Source organism: Zonotrichia leucophrys, chromosome 17 (assembly GCF_028769735.1).
Source record: "Zonotrichia leucophrys gambelii isolate GWCS_2022_RI chromosome 17, RI_Zleu_2.0, whole genome shotgun sequence".
NCBI lineage: Eukaryota > Metazoa > Chordata > Aves > Passeriformes > Passerellidae > Zonotrichia > Zonotrichia leucophrys.
The window spans coordinates 9091236-9110064 of record NC_088186.1 but is presented as its reverse complement, the minus strand read 5'-3'; the positions used below and the strand labels follow the sequence as shown (position 1 = coordinate 9110064).

Sequence of the window (18829 nt, the reverse complement as noted above, 5' to 3'; positions counted from 1 at the left end):
AACTGAGATGTGTGTCAGGGCACTGGGCTGCTGGGAAGGTTCCTGCTCAGAAAGAGGGGTTTAAATGGGTGCTCAGGTTTTCTTTGTTGGTATAGAGATGAGGACATTATCCTGCTTTACCAGGGATGAAACTCTAATTAATAACATCCCTGGGTCTCCTCAGATGCCAGGCAGCAGAGATTTGCACATTGTATAAGCAGTTGGGAAAACAAAAGGAGATTGGCACAGTTCTGCTCCCAACAGGCACAAAAAAGGTGAAGCGGGAATTTCTTGCTGTTTTGCACCCCTTGTTTTTCAGGCCAGGATTTATCCATCAAGCGCTGAAGGGAGATGCTCTGAGCAATGGGCTGCTCTGATGGACTTTTCCCAAACCTCTGCAATTCCCAGCTGAAGTTGGCTTGGTGAAAAACAAGCCCCCCCAAAAGTGAGGGAGGAGCAGGTTCTCCTCCCACCTCCTGCCAGGGCTGGGCTCTGCTTTTGCTGGAGCAGGAAATTGCAGAATCCCAGCCTCAGCTGGGAATGGGAGCAGTCCCGGTGCATCCCTCAACAATTCCCACACGTTTGGCTCCTCCCTTGTCCCATCACCCAAACCCAAACCCAAAGTGCTGCTTCCTGGCAGGAAAGCTGGGCTGTGTTCCCCCAGCCCTGTCCCATAACTCTGCCCCCAGCTCTCCCTGGCATGGTGACCTGGCTGCTTTGGGGGGTGATGGGGGAGCCTTCATCCCCAGCCCACCAACAGCCAGCCAAACCCAGCCCTGCCACCCCTTCTCCCCCGGGGGACATCAAGCATTCCCTAGGGGCATCAAGGATTCCTCAGGGGCATCAAGGATTCCCCAGGGGCATCAATCATCCCCAGGGGACATCAATCATTCCCAGGGCCACCCCTGCAGGAGGAGGAGACGTTGGGCGCTGAAACAGCAATGGAAGCGGAGCCTCCTTTCTCCTGCCCCACCTCTTGAGTTTGGTTTTGTTTCCCGGAGAAATCTGATTAACCAGATCTCTGTTTTCTTGTCTGCTTCCCCTTCTCTCTCTCTCCCTTTTCATTTGCTCCATTGTGTTGCCTTTTCCCCCACCCCTTCCCCGTTTTCCCCCGCCTCAATCCGATGGGATTTCTGTGTCCTGGTGCTTTTGCCTCCATCCCTGTGGTGCCAGCGGGCGCATCAGTTACACAGACATGTATGAGATGCTGAGACACATGTCCCCACCTCTAGGCCTTGGGAAGAAATGCCCAGCTCGTGTTGCCTATAAGGTAGAAAACCTCCCCAGGAACTCCTGCCCAACCACCAGCTTTCTGTGCTGTGGCTCAAGTGGGGTTTCTGTGGCATTGGTGTTGTTCTTCTGGACTTTTCTGGTGCTTTCTCTGCTTTCCAAGCAAGATTTTGGATCTTCTGATTTTTTTTTCTTTTTAATTTTTATATATTTATATATATATATATATAAAATTTTTTGGGGGGTAACTTTTTTCCTGGTCTTTTAAACTGGCACATCAGTTTGTCTTTCTAAGTATGTCTCTGCTCTTTCTGTCAGTGTTTCTCTCTCTTTTCTCTCATTCTCCTCCCATTTAGGTTAATTTGGGGAGGGACAATGCTAATGAGGAAATTACCCCCCATTAGATCCCCATTTTTCTTCCTAGGGCTCTTTGTCTCACTAATCCTCCAGTAGAATGTTGTTTTTGTCTCCTCTTAATTAGACTGGAGTAATTAGAGTAGGCAGTACTGTAGGAGTGAGCAAGCAATTAAACACAGACAACACCAGAAGGGCTCCTTAAACACCCTCGTGGAAAAAATGACTTTAACAGAAAACATTTAGGACAGGGAGGTGGAGAAATCACTCCAGCTTATTGCTGATTTGGCAAAACTTTTTAATTGAGCCACCAGAATGAATTCTATCCCAAAGGCTGCTGCCTGGCTGGAAATTCAGATGGAAATGGAGCAGTAAAGGCCAGGCTGGCCTCCCAACAACTCTCAGGGTGCTTGGAGACTTCCATTTCCAGGGGGATTCCTTGGAAGTTTCACCACTGAACCTCATAGTTTAGAGGGAGAGGTTGCTCAGAGCCATTTATCACTGGTGTGGTTGAGGATCCACCAAACCCAGCAGGATTTTCTGGGTGCTGGTGGCACTCCAGCCACCCCCAAACCCCAAAACTCAACCCAAAGGATCCACACCCCAACAGCCCCTCCTGTACTGAGGGATTTTTCACTGAGACCAAATAAACCCAAGATTTTTGTGAAGAGGCTCAAGCCAACCCTGGGGCTGATTTATTCAGGCAAGAAGAAATTCAGATAAATCTTCCTACAAGATCCTTCCAGGATTTAAAATAAAATGAAAATGAAACATAACCTTAAATCTCTCCAGTGAGGTGGCTTTGCTGTATTTGATTTGGTTTTGGCCACCATAACTGAGCTTGAGGAACCCAACTAGATCCAAATTCCAGGTCTCAGCTATTTTAGACACGAATTATCCCCGGAAATCCAAGGATTTGCCACGTGTGAGTTTCCATTGGTTTAGGAGAGCTGTGTCCTGCTGAAAGGAGGTGTTTGCAGGTGGGCAACCAGATCCGCTCTGCAGCTGTACCACAAAGGATAAAACTAGTTTTTTCCCCCTAAATATTGTAGAATTCAAAAAGGAAGAAAACAAAAGGGGATAAGGAGATCATGTGTTAAAACTGGCATTTAAAGTAAGATTTGGGCTGGTTTTCATAGCAGACTTTGTGCCCAGAGGCATTTCTTCAGCCTGAGAATTTCCTGATATCTCCTTAATTTGTCTCTCCCTACAGAACAAACCCACAGAACCAGGGTACATAGGAATGGCTTCTTTTTATAACCCAGACTCCTGATTTTTTAAAGACATCATTAATTTTTCCCCATTTCAGAAGAAACCTCTGGATTGTGTCTGTGTGTCACAAGCACAGGCAGAGATGGGTTCAAACAGCTCCAGTCTGGGTGAACTTTGGATTTCTCTGAGTTTGGAGATGATCACATTCATTTCCCCCTTATCAAAGAGCCCTGAACTACAAAATACTGATTTAAGACAAGATCAGGATTTCCCCCATGGATTAAAGCTGCACTTGGGGCTGATCTCTCACCCAGTTATTGCTGATAAAATTAACCCCTCATGAGCCAGGACTGGTTTTTGCTCCTCCTCCATTTCTCCATGAGCACGTCCATGGGTTGGTGCTGGGCACCTTCCCCCATGGCTGTGGTGGGCTGTGGCACCTCCTGCCCTGCTCCTGCCAGGTGTCCCCCGTGGTGTCACTCATGTGGCATCTGCTCCCAAGTGGATGAGAGACTCAGGAGGGCACTGAAATCCCCCAGAGATACTCAGGAGGGCTCTGAAATCCCCGGGCACTGAATCTCCCTGAGAGACTCAGGAGGGCTCTGAAATCCCCTGGGCATGAATTCCTGAGAGATCAGAGCTCTGAATCCCCTGGGCACTGAAATCCCCTGAGGCTCAGAGGCTCTGAAATCCCTGGCACGACCCCTCCCAGAGCCTGCAGAGGGACATCACCCCCTGCTCCTGCAGGTGTGGCTCAGTCAGCGCCAACAGCAGCCAGGGCTTTGTCTCTGCCCTGTTTTCTCCCTCTCCCTCTGGTTTTTAAACCCCTGACTGTTCTGTCCAGCAAAAGCTCTTTTGCCCCACATATCCCTCCTTTTTCTTTCCATGTCTACTTTCCCCAGTCCTTGTCAGAGGTTTTGTGTGTTCTCCCCACGTCTTTGTTGCCTTCTCAGCACGTCCACACTGATTTTTGTTCGGATTTTCCCCTCTTTGCGGCCTCCTTGGCTGCTGTCCTTCCTTTCTGCTGTTTTCTGGTTCCCCTTTCTCAACTGTTCTCCTTGGTCAGCCTGACCAGCCTCTGCAGTTCCGTGTGGCTTTGCTGCTTGCCCGAGGTGCCCCAGGGAGCTCTATCCAGCACGGGGCTGGGGGAGGAGGCTGGAAATCCCAAATTCCTGTGCTCGCTTCTGGGCCACCCACAGTGAGAAGGGCATGGAGGGGCTGGAAGGGTCTGGAGCCCCAGGAGAGGCTGAGGGAGCTGGGAAGGGGCTCAGCCTGGAGCAAAGGAGGCTCAGGGGGCCCTTGTGGCTCTGCACAGCTCCTGACAGGAGGGGACAGCCGGGGGTCGGGCTGTGCTCCAGGGAACAGGGACAGGAGGAGAGGGAACGGCCTCAGGCTGTGCTAAAAGAGGTTTAGACTGGACATCAGGAGGAATTTTGTCACACAAAGAGTTTTCAAGCCCTGGCAGAGGCTGCCCAGGGCAGTGGTGGAATCACCACTGCTGGAGGGATTTAAAACCAGACAGATGTGGATGTGGCACTGGGGGATATGGGTCAGTGGTGGCTGGATCAGTGTTTGGACTCCATGGTCTTGGAGGTCTTCTCCATCCTAAATGATTCTGTGATGCCATGAATTTTAGTCTTTTCTATCTCATCAGATGAAAAGGGTGAAGAAAAACCTCTTTGCCTTCACTGCTGTCTTAGGATTTGCTCACCCGTGGCAGAGGGCGGAACTGGGTGAGCTTTGAGGTCCCTTCCAACCCAAACCATCCCGGGATTCTGTGATTCCTGGGATGATCTGAGAGGGATAAAAGCCGTGGAGAGCCTCTCCAAAGCCAGCAGAATTAAACCAGATAGAATCTTTCCAACTAGGTCGGTGTGAATTATTCATAGCAAATAATTTATTCACCAAACTCGACCTCGTTTCCCACAGCAGCGCTCCAGTGTCCCGAATTTATTCCTGTCTGGGGACTGCACCCCAGAGCAGTTCCTGTCCCAGAGGCTTATGGGGTGCTCTTAATAATTCAAATCTGTCGGGGTGCCAGTAGTTTTCCAGGCACTGTGTGCTCCTCTTCAGAAATGTGCCAGGGAACAGGATTTAGGGTGTAGTAGTTTTTTTCTGGGTCAGGCTGAAATCCAGCAATACACCTTTGATCCCGGGATGAATTTCCCTCCTATTCCTCCAACCCTTTCACTGCCTTTTGGGCCATTGTCCAGGCAGCTCCTGAGCAAAGCTGAAAGTGAATTTATTCCTGTCACAGAGATTTGGTTCCTCGTTAGCGCTGCCTTTGTTAATTCCCAATTAAACAGCGCCGGGGCCGCCTCCTGACCGCGCCCGGACCCCGCGCCCCGAGCGCTGCCTCCCGACCCCGCCTCTAATCAGCCGCTCGTTATCAGCACCGCGTTAATTACGAGACTCCGGAGACATCGGCGGTGCTGCTGCCTCCGGGGCCCTCTCCTGCTTTAACGAGCTCCAAATCCAACTAATGAACCGCGGGGGCTGCGGGCGGGATCCCAGAGCGGAGCGGGGACTCCACCTGCTGCCGGCTGCGCCTCCTCCCCCGGGGCCGGGGATTCCTGTCCTGGCAGCTCAGGGCTCCTGGCAACCACTTCCACCTTTTTTTCCCCCCCTTTTCCCCCCTTTTTTTTCCTTTTTCCTTTTTTTTTCCTTCTTTTTTAATGTTTCCCATTATGAATTCACCCGAGCGCCCCTGGCTCCTCCCAGGAGTGACAGAATCCCAGGATGGTTTGGGTTGGAAGGGACCTCAGAACAGTGAGCAAATCCTAGAACAGCAGAGTGATGTCAAAGAGGTTTTCTTCCCCCTTTTCGTCTGATGGGATAGAAAAGACTAAAATTGATGGCATCACAGAATCATTTAGGATGGAGAAGATCATCGAGTCCAAACACTGGTCCAGCCCCTGGGTTGTGGCTGGCGATTCCCACGTGATGCACGTTTTTCATCAGTGCAGGCAAGGAGCAGCAGGCTCCTAAAATTTCCTTCTGGGCTCCAAAAAGATGGGAAATTATTCAAATTAGAGCCGGGTTTTTTTTCTGTTTGTTTTGGTTCAGTTATTTCTGTTGTTATTGGGATTTTTTGGTTCGTTGTTGCTTTTCCGTTTTTTTTTTTTGTTCCCCCTTTTCCTTTTCCCTCGTCTTTTTCCTTTTTTCTTCCCCTTTTCCCTCCCTTTTCTTTTTTTCTTCTCTCCCTTTTCCTTCCCCCCCCTTTCCTTTCCCTCCTTTTCCTTTTTCCCCCATTTGACTTTTTTCCCCTTCATTCCCTTTCCCTCTCCTCTTCCCTCTCAATTTTTTCCATCCTATTTCAAACCATGAGCTACAGCTCTGACACAGCCTTGAAGCACAACTTCAAGCAGAAGAAACAGAAAAAAATGGGGTGAAAGTTAATTTTTTTAAATTGAGTACGCTCTAAACAACTTTTTCAATTTTTTTTTTTTTTTAACCTATTTTTTGTCCCTAAATCTTTGAGAAAACTTCAGGTTTTCTCTTCTAGCCTGGTGCAGGATGAAAATCAAAAGTTCTTGACTGAATTTTTCAAGGAGAAATGTTGGGTCAAGCAGAATATTCTGAGTTTGAAAAATGTTACCAATTTCAACTGGATTCCTTTTAAATGGATCCTCTAGAAATAAAGAGAAATTAAATACAGATAAAATTAGAAAGTAAGCCTGGAAAAGCTTGAAATTTCAAGCTCTGCACAAGGAGATATTTTTATGTATAAGGTTATTTTGTAATATTGAAAGGAAAAAATACAATTTTTGTTTGCAGTTTCAGCTTTTTGGCTGAATTTCTGGCATTGGGAAAACACACCAGACAATGTTCAAGGATCAAATCCCTCCTGGCTCCTCTGGGTGCCCACAGGGATTTGGGACATTGATTTGGGCTGTGGGGTCACAATGTCTCACCCAACCCTCCCTCACCACCCCAGCCGTGATGGCAGAGCTGTTTTGGATCCAAGATGAATTAATTCTTTTCTTCCAGCTGCTCCATCCTCAGCAGGAGCTCTCAGACATGCCAGATATTAATTTAAAGAACAGATTTTCTCAAGCCAGGGGCTTCCAAGACAGGAATTTTCCCTGTTTTTGGGAGGATCTTGTGTGGCTTTAGCTGAGGCCTGTTTGCTTTGGCTGCTGCAGGTTCTGAGGCATTTTTCTCTTATTTTTTGGCTTTTTTTTTGGCCAAGAAATGGGCAGCTGGAAGGGCCAACCTGCAGCTCCCTTTAGCAGGGCAAGAACTCCTCAAGTGCTGTCCAAAGGGAGGTGAATCCCAGTTTGGCACCTGAGGGGCCACAGGGACTCATCCCATCACAGCTTCCCTCTCCTGAGCCCCTCAACCCCCCCTTTCTGCTCCCTGCTGGGTTCTCACATTGGGGATTCCAATGGCCTGGAGGTGTCCGAGTGACCAGTTTGACCAGTTTGGATACTGGGATGGAGAAAATGGCAGTGCAGAGGGAAATGCAGGGAGCAGGGCAGGGAGGTGGGGTAGGGGAGCCTCTTCCAGGTGCCTGCTTGCAGCAAAATGTGGGTTTTGGTCAGCTAAACTTCCAAAAGTGGGAATCCCCTTGGAAAATCCCCTAAATCCTCTGTTCCTGGCTCAGATTGAGGAGGAAAGCACTGCTCAGTGCAGCTGTGGGTGGCCTGTGTTGTGCCTCTGTATCCTTTGGGAATTCAGCTGGGGACACCTGAGATGTGCCCCAGTGGTTTTTGGGGGTGGTTTCTGTGAGGATAGAGCTCTCCTGTGGGGAATTGCTCCTCATTTGCCTGTTCTTCACTTGCATGCATCTTCTTTCTCTCTGCATCCCTTCCCTCTCTCCCACTCCTAGTGGGATTCTGGGACTCTCTGATTGCTAACTGTGGGCTCTCATTGATGGTTTTTTGTAACTTTTTGTGTGCTGAGGGCAGAATTTGAATTAATTCCCGTTTCATGTGACATGAGTGAACAGAAAAAACCCCGTGGTGTTGCCAGCACTTGTCACTGTCGCTGACTGAGAGGCTGAACTTTGATTTCCCTGTCTCTGAGGCTGGGCAGACACAGAATGACCTCTGGGTATGCTGTGAGGGAAAGCACAAGGTTTGTCCCAGACTTCAGGGGACAGGGACGTTGTTACAGTGGTCTCTGGTCCCTGCAGGATGCAGTGAGAGCTGAACATGTGTAAATAGGTTAACAAGGAGATTTCAGCTCCTCTGAGCAGATTTTACACTGGACCAGCACTTTGTGCTCTCTGTCTGCTCATGCCAACACCAACAAGTGTCCCCCTGGAGGGAATTGCCTCCAGAAGGTGCCAGGGCTGGGGTCTGCCCTCCCTGAGGCCATGGAAGTGTCCAGGGCCAGGCTGGACAGAGCTGGGAGCAACCTGGGCTAGGGAAAGGTCCCTGCCCATGGCAGCAGGTGGGATGAGATAATAATTAAGGTCTTTTCCAACTCAAACCACTCTGGGATTCTAGGGCAGCTCAGTCCATACATGTGGGAAGCTGGAAGTGGAAGCTGGAAGTAGGAGTTGGAAGATTCTCAAAGCAGGGAGGTTATCCCAGAGATGGAAAACCTGGCCAAGTCTTCATGCCCCAGCCAGGGCTTGGTTTGGGGAAACAAAGGAGCAGCAATTGGGGCTTCCATTGAGCCCTGAGGCTCCAGGAGCTCACTGCTCTCACCTGCACCACATTCCCTTCCCCAGCAGGAATATTCATGCCCATCAGCTGAGGAGTTTCTATCCTGCAGATTTTGCCCAGGGCAGCAAAGAGGCTACAGCAAAATCTGCATCTCTGCAAACAGCGCCAGGCTTGTGCCCACTGCTGCAGTGCCCAGAGCCACAGGGGAGTGCAGCTGGCACCTCCACCAGCCTTGGGGGCTGTTGTTAGACACAGAGGAGGTTCCTGGGCAGACAGAGGGGTGTAAATTACAGCCCAAGCAGCTTTCACGTGGCAATGAAATTCTCTCCCCAGCAAAGGGCCCAGACCAAGCTGCCACTGGTTTTTGAGGCTGTGCTCAGGCAGATCCACGCCCAGGGACTTCTTGGACTTTTTTATCTAATTACACAATAGTACTTAAACCTGTGAAGAAGCAGGCCCAGCCTCTGCCCTAAAACCTCCATCTTGCTTTATATATATTACTGCATCCTAAAACTTTAATAAGTTTTCCACCCTGTGATATTACCCACTTCTCAAACTCCATTATTATCTAATTATAATATAAAATTATTCAGTAATTATTAATAATTCAATATGAATTCATAATTATTCAAACTCCACACCCACAATCCCATTTCTATCATTCCATTTTGGAAGCTTCCCTACAGCCTCAGGTCAATGCAGTGTTCTCTTGGGGGTCAGTGCCTGGCAGCACAGAAAGTCTGAAATTCTCAGCAAACAGGGTTCCAACATCTGGATGATGCAGACACCACTGGAGACAGGAAATGGGATGATGGCCTCCCCAGCCGGCTTCTTTTTGGGAGAGCTCTGTAGGATTGCAGTGTAGTGCTGGCAAATCACCCATTAAACCACTGAGGTTCTACCCCAAACCCACTCCTGGACAGGAGCTGCCATCCATGTGCAGAATTTCAGCTCAGCACACAAAAAGTTCCTTCCTGTTTGTATTTTGGGGGTTCAGAGAGGGGCAGGTGAGGGTGGGGGGAGGACTCCTGGCCTTCCTCACAGCCAGCCCTGTCTGTCCCCAGCGCCTGGTGAGGATGAACATGCCCATCTCCCCTGAGGATTTAACTGTGCACTTCACCTCCACGCTGATGGCCCTGATCCGCACGGCCCTGGAGATCAAACTGGCCTCAGGTGAGAGGGACAGGGTGGCTGGGTCACCTGGAGATCAAACCAGGACAAAATTGGGGTTTTCTGAGAGCACAGTGGCTCACAGCCCAGCTCCTGACCACAAGATGGGCTTGGTTGGTCCCAGCAAGGTGCCAGAACACCAAAGGCACAGATTTATTCCTTTATGGGCCATTCAATGAAAAGTTTGACTTAATCCTTGTGGGTCCCATCCAGCTCAGAGTATTCAGTGAAATCTGTGGGCTTGGTGTCCTCCCAAAACCATGGAAATTCTGCCATAGAAGAATTTAGAATATAGGTGGGATTCCTGTCTTCCCATGCCAACACCTGAGGACAGGGGTGTAGTAAATCAAGGCAACCCTGACGTCTGGGGAGAAAATGAGGAGGACTCCATTGATATCAGAAGGCTAATTAATTACTTTATTATACTCTATTATTTTATATTACACTACATCCAAACTGAATCTGCACACAACTGCACAGAATTTTGTGACTGTCCTCACACACACACCTGGATTCAATAGGTCAGTGAATCAAAACACTCACACCAGAATCTAATCAAGTAAATTCCTTCAGGTAAACAATCTTCCTCAATGCATTCCACTTGTTCCAAAACACAGGAGCAGTAAATGAGATAAGAATTGTTTTTTCTTTCTCTGAGGTTCAGAGGATGTGAATCCCAGAAAATATCCTTGGGAATTTGTGCCTTGCTTTTCTCTGTGAAGAGAAATGTGGCCACGAAGGGGAGCTTGGGGAGAGGCCAGAGAGGTCCTGACCATCCCTGTGCCTTTGGGGTGGCAGTGAAATGTGGCAACTCTGCCCATCCCAACTGAGAACCCTCTGAGGGGAAGCCCAGGACGTGTCCTCCTTGCTTTGAATCAGAAATGATTTTCCACACCACCTCTGAACCATTCCAGCCCTTCCATGCTGGCAGCAAGGCAGGAACTGCAAGTGCCCTGCAGCACATTCCACCTTGAGATAAAATGGAATTATTGAGGTGGTTAATCAGGCGTTTACTCAGCTCCCAATTAAACCTTGCAGTGTAACAAATGCACCGGCCTTTTCTCTGGGTCGTTACCCCATCTCATCAGCCTGCCTGGGGTCACACTCGAGCCATTCCTGGCCTAAACACTCTTACACCTAATTTAAAAGTTAACAAGAGGGAACCAGGCTCCAGGGAGCAGGGGCAAGGCAGGGTTAGGCTGCTGTGCTTTACTAAGCAGTTTTAGGCCAGTGCAAATATCTGAGTTAATCTCCTCCCTCCTGTGATGCTTTGGGGAGGCATTGCTGGAAGAGGACAAAATTTTGAGGTGCCTGAGGCTCCCCAAAGGAGTGGGATCAAGACAAGGATCAGACACTCATTTCTACAGATGCTTTTAGGATTTCCTGTGACTTTGAGAGCCAGCACCTTATTTCAGGAATAACTCCTAGCTAAGGATGCTGAGAGTTTGTTTAATTTTCAGTTTCTGGTTACCTGTCAGCCTTTTTTAACTGGAAAAGCTCCCCCCACCTTTATGAAAACTGGAAGGGAGCCAGAGAGGAGAACTCAGCTGATACCCTGGATTATTTCTGTGGTTTAGCTGTGCTCTGGGGTGTGAGGTTCTGACCTGTTTTGTTGTTATGAGCTCCCTTTGAATAGGTTTCATGTGCTACATTTAATTTGAGTCTTTAGCGGGCTTAACAGGCCCTTAATAAACCTCCCTAATGAGTTCCCTTGTGGGAGTTCAAACCACGGTGTAACAGAGTACCCAGAGCCTCCTCCCTCACTCTGCTCTTACAAAAATAATCTCTGTCATTCAGATGAACTCTTTAATTACCTGCTGTGTGGGGAATTCAGCTGGGAGCTGGCCTGGGGCTCACCCAGCCTTTAATCACTTTCCACGTGTGTATTTAGGCTGGCTTTGGGCCTTGGAACAGAGCTGTGGGTTTGGCTCTGCTCTACCCTGAATTTGTATCATTTCAGGGGTTTTGGGAAGAGCTGGTGGGTTTGAGGAGGGTTTGTAATCCATCAGGACACTGCTCAGTGGAGGGTGAACCTGGCCATGGCAGAGGGTTGGGTAAGAGGATCTTAAAGGTCTTTTCCAACCTAAACCAGTCTGTTGTTAGAGGATTCTGTGATTTGTAGCCATGATATTTTCTGAAAAATCCTTTCTTTGGGATTTTTTCTCCTGAGAAGCTGAGAGGCCTCAAGAACAAAATGTAAACATTGATTATCTGCTGCTGTGGAATGCAACAGGTGCATCTGTGATTGGTCTCATGTGGTTGTTTCTAATTAATGGCCAATCACAGTCAGCTGGTTTGGACTCTCTGTCCAAGCCACAGGCTTTTGTCATCATTCCTTCTTTTCTATTCTTAGCCAGCCTTCTGATGAAATCCTTTCTTCTATTCTTTTAGTATAGTTTTAATATAATATATATCATAAAATAATAAATCAAGCCTTCAGAAACATGGAGTCAGATCCTCGTCTCTTCCCTCATCCTCAGACCCCTGTGAACACCATCACAGTGATTCATGCCTGAGTCCTTTCCATCCCACCTGGGAGGTGCTGCTGCCTCCACAGGCACTCCCCAATGGAAGAGGCACCTTCAGGTTAAGCATGGAATAAGTTTGAGCTCAAATTTAAGTCCCAGGTCACTGCTCAGTGTGAAAAATGTCAATCACTTGTTTTTAAAATTTTAAAAGTTTAATAGTAATAAAATGGTTATAAAAACAGTAATACAATTAGAGTAATAATAATTTGGACAAATTGAATTAGGACAATATGAGACAATAAATACAAAGAGTTATGGACAGTCCAGGTACCGTTTTCTGGGCAGCATGAGCCCGAAAAAGGATCCACGTTAACAGAGGATTAACCCTTAAAAACAACAGAATGTTGCATATTCATACACCTCATACGTGATGCATAAATTCCATTCAAACGCAGGACTTAGACTTTGAAAATCTAAAGTGTGTTTAAGCAGGATTCTGTCTGGTCAGAGTCAGCTTCTTCTTCTGAATCCTAACAGCGCCTTCAAGGTGGGAAGAAGTTCGTTTCTTCTGATAAGAGTGAATAAATTCTTTTTCTCTGAAAGATTTAGGTGTCCTGGGGCTGCTAACTCAGTGTGAGTCCTTTCTTTAAAAAGGTATCCTACATAGCATAGTTTCTATTTTAACATTTTTTTATTACCTAAAACTGTATTTAACACAGTACTTAAGAGAATTAATACAGCATAACTTTCTAACACAACACATATAATATTCATTTCAATATTTGTGAAAAGCCAATCATAAAATACGTGCGTTTTTCACACTCAGGGTGCCCAGGGTGAGGCAAGGCTGGTCCTGCTGGGTTCCTGCACTTCTGTCATGGAGAATTCACAGATTCCCTGGGCAGGGAAGGGCTGTGCTGGCTCACCCTTCCCAAGGAACGGGAAAGGGGAATGCAAACAGTGGGATGTGCTCCAGGGCAGGGCTTCACTCCTCTCCTGTCCCTCCCTGGCTGCAGGAGGTGTGAAGCAGCACCAGTGTGATGCTGAGCTGAGGAAGGAGATCTCGCTGGTCTGGCCCAACCTGTCCCAGAAGACTCTGGATTTGCTGGTGCCTCCTCACAAACGTAAGTGCTTCAAGCACTGGGTACATCCCAGACACCCAGGAACCCCAGATTGGGTTTCTCCCTCCTCATTTGCTCTATCCAACCCCAGGTTAGGTTCTTCTGTCCTTGCCTGCTCTGTCCAACCCCAGATCAGGTTTTTCCCTCCTCATCTGCTCTATCCAGTCCCAGATTAGATTTCTCCCTCCTTGCCTGCTCTATCCAACCCCAGATTGGGTTTTTCCCTCCTCGTCTGCTCTATCAAATCCCAGAACAGATTTTTCCCTCCTCATTTATTCTATCCAACCCCAGATTAGGTGTTTCCCTCCTCATTTGCTCTGTCAAACCGCAGATTAGATTCTCCCTCTTCATCTGCTCTATCTAACCCCAGATTAGGTTTTTCTCTCTTCATTTGCCCTATCCAACCCCAGATTAGGTTTCTCTCTCCTTGCCTGCTCTATCCAACCCCAAATCAGGGTTTTCTCTCCCCATCTGCTCTATCCAACCCCAGATTAAGTTTCTCCCTCCTCATTTGCTCTGTCCAACCACAGAACAGGTTCTTCCCTCCTTGTCTGTTCTATCCAACCCCAGATTAGGTTCTTCCCTCCTTGCCTGCTCTGTCCCAAGCCCCATCCGGGTCACCTGGAGGATGCAGCAGGGACACCAAGGGCAGCTGAGCTTCTTAGCAGCCTCTGTGCTGCCCTGGCTCTGTCACACAGGGACTGGGGGAGCTGAGCTCACCTCCAGGCAGGGACTTCATTGTGCTGCAGATTTCCTGTGCACAGAAAAACCCAAATCCCAAACAGCACCCAGGAGACACCAATGCTCTGTGTGGCCTCTCCCAGAGCTCCTCCCCAGTTCTAGCAGCCTCCTGGCTGTGCCTTGCAAGGTGGGAGAGCAATTTCTGCCATTTGAGCTCCAGAAAAATGGGGAGAAGAAAAGCTAAAGCGTGCTGAGGACTTAGGGAATCGGATGTGAGGTGTTTGGGGGTTAAAAGCATTTGTGTTATTTGGTGATGTCCTGGGCAAAAGTGCTGAGAAAATGGGGAGTTTGCTGTTCTCTTGATTAGCTCTGGATTCCTGATTAATGAGAAGCAGTGTAGAATAATAAAGGCATTGTTAATTAAGAAAAATGAGGGAGCTGAGGAGGTGCAGATCACTGGGTAGTGACTGCTGAAGTCTTTCCCTCCCCCCCTCTCTTGATTCCTGTATCTCTGCTGCTCCAGTTTTTGCCATGGTGAGTGCTCCAGTGCTGGGCAGGGAAGGGCTGTCCCATGGCTCTGAGGGTGAAAAAACCATCTGGAAAAATGAAATATCCCTTAAATGTATATTAACCCATTATACCCCACTCACTGTAATTCAGAGAAGCAGGGGTAAGGCTGGGGTGGGTCTGGGAGGAATTTAGGAATTCTCTCAGCAGTGCTGACAATGCCACTGAGTTTTTCTGCCTCGTTTTTCCTACACAATCCCTGTGTTTGCCACAGAGAGCTCCAAACCAAGGCAAAGCAGCAACAGGCAAAGAGCTGAAGAATCTCTTGTAACCTTTTCTTTTTTTTTTTTCCTTTCCCCTACTCTTCTGTGTCTGTTTTGCCTCATTATTCTCATAAAATACAATTTTATTTTATTAATAAAATAAAAAATTCTTAATAATTATCTTATTAATAAAATAATTTCTTATTGATAATTATTATTTATTTTATTAATAAATTATTTTTTCCTAAAAAATTTCATGTTGCTTCCTCCCTCTCCCTGTTTTTCATCATTTGCTGTTTTTTTTTTCTTATTCCTGTCTTCTCTTCATCCTTGGAATGGCTCTGCTGTGTTTTGCCCATGCTCTGGCAGCTGATGAAATGACTGTGGGGAAGGTCTACGCAGCCCTGATGATATTTGACTTCTACAAGCAGAATAAGAACAGCAGGGAGCAAGTCCAGCCCCCCGGGGGCCTGTGCCAGGTACAAAAGGGGTTTTTCCATCCTCCCTCTTAGGCAGCTTTAACAAGAATCACCAGCAGGATTCACCCAGAAGGTCTGGCTGCTCTTCCAGGCAGGGTTTCAAAATGCTGGCTAAAAAATGGAAATCTCTCCTGAAAGTGTCTCTAAAAAAAATACTTTTAAAAAATTGTTGCAGTTGCCTTTTCCAGTAAAGAAAGATCTTTTCAAAAAAAAAGACAACTGATCTTTGAAAGTCTAAAGTGTGTTTAAAAGTGGCCTAGGCTACACCAAATATTTCCTTGGTAGACCAAAGAACTATTGAAAGCTGCTGGTAGTTTGGCTATAGGTTTAAGTTATTTTTGAAAATAGGAATTATTCCAAATAATTTTGGCTCTAATTTTTACAAATTCTAGAAAATATTTTCACTCAACTGGCATTGAAAGCCCAGTCACTTCCAGGAGAACAAAGAGCTGTTGTTTTTAGGATGAGCATCCAGCAGATCTCCAGCACAGGGTGGAGATCTGTCCCACACCTGGATGGCTCCAGCAGATCCATCCAGAGCCCCTGGAATTGCACTTGCCCCTCTGGCTACATCTTTGGGGGACTCACTGCTGTGCTCTGGTGATGGGGAGAGCATTCAGAGGGAAAGGGGATTGAAAAAGGACTGGGGAGAACATTTGGAGGGAAAGGTGATTGCAGCAGGACTTGGGAGAATATTCAGAAGGAAGGGGGGTCGCAGCAGGACTTGGGAGAAATTTGGAGGGAAGGGGGATTGCAGCAGGACTTGGGAGAGCATTTGGAGGGAAGGGGGATTGCAGCAGGGCTGGGGAGAGCATTCAGGGGGAAAGGGGATTGCACTTGTACCAGGTGTCCCTCACAGCCTCTCCCCGCTGTGCCCAGGCCAGCGTGGCCTTTCTGCTGTCCCAGGGTGGCAAAGTGGCCTTTTCACAGACTAGGGAAAGCCCTGCAGGCCATCCCAGCTCTGACACCCCTCTCCTGTGCTTGGCAGCCCGGGCCAGTGTCCCTGTTCCACCCCTTGAAGGCCACCCTGGAGCAGACGCAGCCCACGGCCTTCAGCAACGCCAAGGCCTTCCTGCGCCAGAAGAGCTCGGCCTCCCTCAACAACGGGGGAGCCCTGTGAGTACCCTGAGCTCGAGCACCCCTTGGGTCACCTGAGCCACCCCACTCGGTACCTGAGCCTCCAACCACCTTGGGGTCACCCTGACCCCTCCAGAGCACCCTTGGTCCCAAGCACCACACCTCAGAATCACCTGATCCCTCAAGCCCCTGGGGTCACCCCTGAGCCACACTCAGGGTCACCCTCACCCTCCAGCACTGGTCACCCTTGAGCACCCACCAGGTCACCCTGATCCCCTCCAGAGCACCACCTCAGACACCCTGACCCCTCAGAGCACCACCTCAGTCACCCGATCCCCTCCAGAGCCACCCTTGGGGTCACCCCTGTGCCCCTCCAGAGCCACCCTGGGTCACCCTGACCACGCAAGCACCAACTCAGGTCACCCTGAGCCCTCCAGAGCCACCAAACCTTGGGTCAGCTCTGACCCCCTCCATTTTACCCACCTTGGGTAACCATGAGCCCCTCCAGAGCCACCCCACCTTGGGGTCACCCCCTCCACCACTGCTGCTCTGGTGACACCAAAGCCAGCAGCCCCTTCACACCATGGCTGGGACAATTCATGTGGTGGCTCTGCTCCTGCTGTGGTTATCCCAGTGCTGGTGGTGTTGGGATCTTGGTGTTTCCTTCATGAATCCTCACTGGGAGTTGCCCAGGGTGAGTTTGCTCACAGGAATTTGGGACTGTTGCAAAACAACCAAGCAAACCCTGGCAATGAGGTTTTGGGAGGCCAAAGATTCTTGGGAATAAATTCAGCCCTTGAGCTTGTGGCACTGGGCAGCAGCAAGTGCTTGCCACAGCACAATTTGTCTCTTTGGGGAAATTATCCCTTCATGGAGAGCTTTCCAAACACTGGTGACAGTGATCCGTAATCAATTCTCCATTTCCTGCTCTGCAGGTGATTTTCCTCTGGATCATGAGCACTGTGGATTTTTAGTGACAGACAGCTGAGGCTTAAACATCCCAAATAATCTTGATGGGGAAACCAACACCAGACTCAACAGCTGAAGGGACTTCAGCATGGTTGAGGTGTTTGACCAGTGCCCAGCTGGTCCTGCAGACAAAATCAGCCTGAACTCCCAAATTCTTCATTGTCCATCAGGATTTAAGTGGCAGAAATTGTTTTCCTTAAATACTGAAAAAAAAATCAGTTGGTTTGATTCCCTTGTTCTCATGGGATCTTCAGGCTCTACAGGAGAAAAACCCAGGGCACCTTAGAGCTTCACCAGCCACTGTGCCCATCCTGCAACTGATTTTCACATGTGAAACCCCAGAGGGTGCTTGCTCAAGTTTGGTTTGCCAAATTTAGCAGAATCTCTTTGCAAAAAGATGAATCTTTTTCCCTCTTTTTCTTTGGAACAGGCCACCTCCAGAGGGAGGGATCAAAGAGTCCAGTTCCTGGGGGACCCAGCGCACCCAGGACGTGTTCTATGAAACCAGGAGCCCAGCTTTTGAGCGAGGCCACTCTGAGGAGATCCCCATTGAGAGGGTGAGCAGATGGGGGAAGGGGGAGCTGCAGGTTTTAGAGCTGTGGGAGAACTTGAGAAATTTAAGAAAATATTTTAAAAAGCAGGTGAAGATGGGGTGAGATGCAGGAGATTTTAGAGGTGTGGTAGAACTCCAGAAATTTAAGAAAATGTTTAGAATGTAAGAACTCCAGAATTTAAGAAAATGATTATGTGAAGATGGGATGAGATGCAGGACATTGTAGAGGTGTGGTAGAATTTAAGATATTTTAGCAAATGTTTAGAAAAAGCAGGTGAAGACAGGGTGAGATGCAGGAGATTTTAGAGCCATGGTGGATTTTCAGAAATTTTAGAAAGTGTTTAGAATATCCAGGTGAAGGCAGGGGGACCTGAATTTAGCAGATCTGTCCCTTGAGGCAAGCACTGTTCTGTCTCTTGTTTGCTTGAGCATTGTGGAGAAAGCCCAAACCTGGCAGCTCCCACAGCCAATCTGGACATGCTTTTCCTGGGATTCTGTCTTGCTGCCGTGGGTTACCTCAGGCTCTCTCCTCCCATTTCCCAATCCCATTGTCCCAGCTCAGGTGAGGGGTTTGAATGGTCAGAATGACCTGAGGGGTTTCCAGGGTCACAGCTGGGGCTCCTGGCTGGTCGAAGAGCTCATCCCACTGCTTGTGGGATGTCCTTGCTGAGGACAGAGTAACCTGGGCAACCCACTGTGGGAATAAATCACATGGGACTCAATTTTCTTCATGGTGGAAAAAACCCCCTTATTTATTCACAGAACTCCTTTTTATTCAGTTCTACAGATCTCAGTGTCATTTCCATTGGTCAGGAGCTTTCTTACCAATTACTTACTGGTCAGTAACAAGTTGTTATTCTGTAAGGATTGGTCACTCCAACCCTCGGTGTGTACGTGCAGGAAAAGTTCTTTGTACAGATAGTTTTCATTTTTCTATCTAACAGTATAAAAACTGTTATAAAACTGTATAAAAACTGTTATAAAACTTTATAAAAACAGTTTTAACCCAGGAACAGATTGTTGTGCTGATGAACTGCTCACACCAGAATTGCGTACACATGGGAACTTGCATAGTGATGGCTTGACTTAGAAGAAGTGACAGACCAGCCAGAGCAGGCCTGATTTTAGGAGGCTTTTCTTTATCATTTTTC

General features: G+C 48.1%; 1 protein-coding gene across 14 annotated transcripts in view; it reads left to right on the top strand.

The window, feature by feature from the left end:
• The window catches only part of CACNA1B (calcium voltage-gated channel subunit alpha1 B), a 322441-nt gene that overhangs the window by 291641 nt on the left and 11971 nt on the right, over nucleotides 1–18829 (top strand). For all 14 annotated transcript variants that reach the window (XM_064728143.1, XM_064728152.1, XM_064728150.1 and 11 more), the window contains 6 exons: nucleotides 1153–1249; nucleotides 9455–9563; nucleotides 13045–13152; nucleotides 14970–15079; nucleotides 16068–16195; nucleotides 17556–17682. In XM_064728143.1, coding sequence (XP_064584213.1) covers nucleotides 1153–1249; nucleotides 9455–9563; nucleotides 13045–13152; nucleotides 14970–15079; nucleotides 16068–16195; nucleotides 17556–17682 — 679 coding nt within the window. The remainder of the gene's footprint in view (nucleotides 1–1152; nucleotides 1250–9454; nucleotides 9564–13044; nucleotides 13153–14969; nucleotides 15080–16067; nucleotides 16196–17555; nucleotides 17683–18829) is intronic.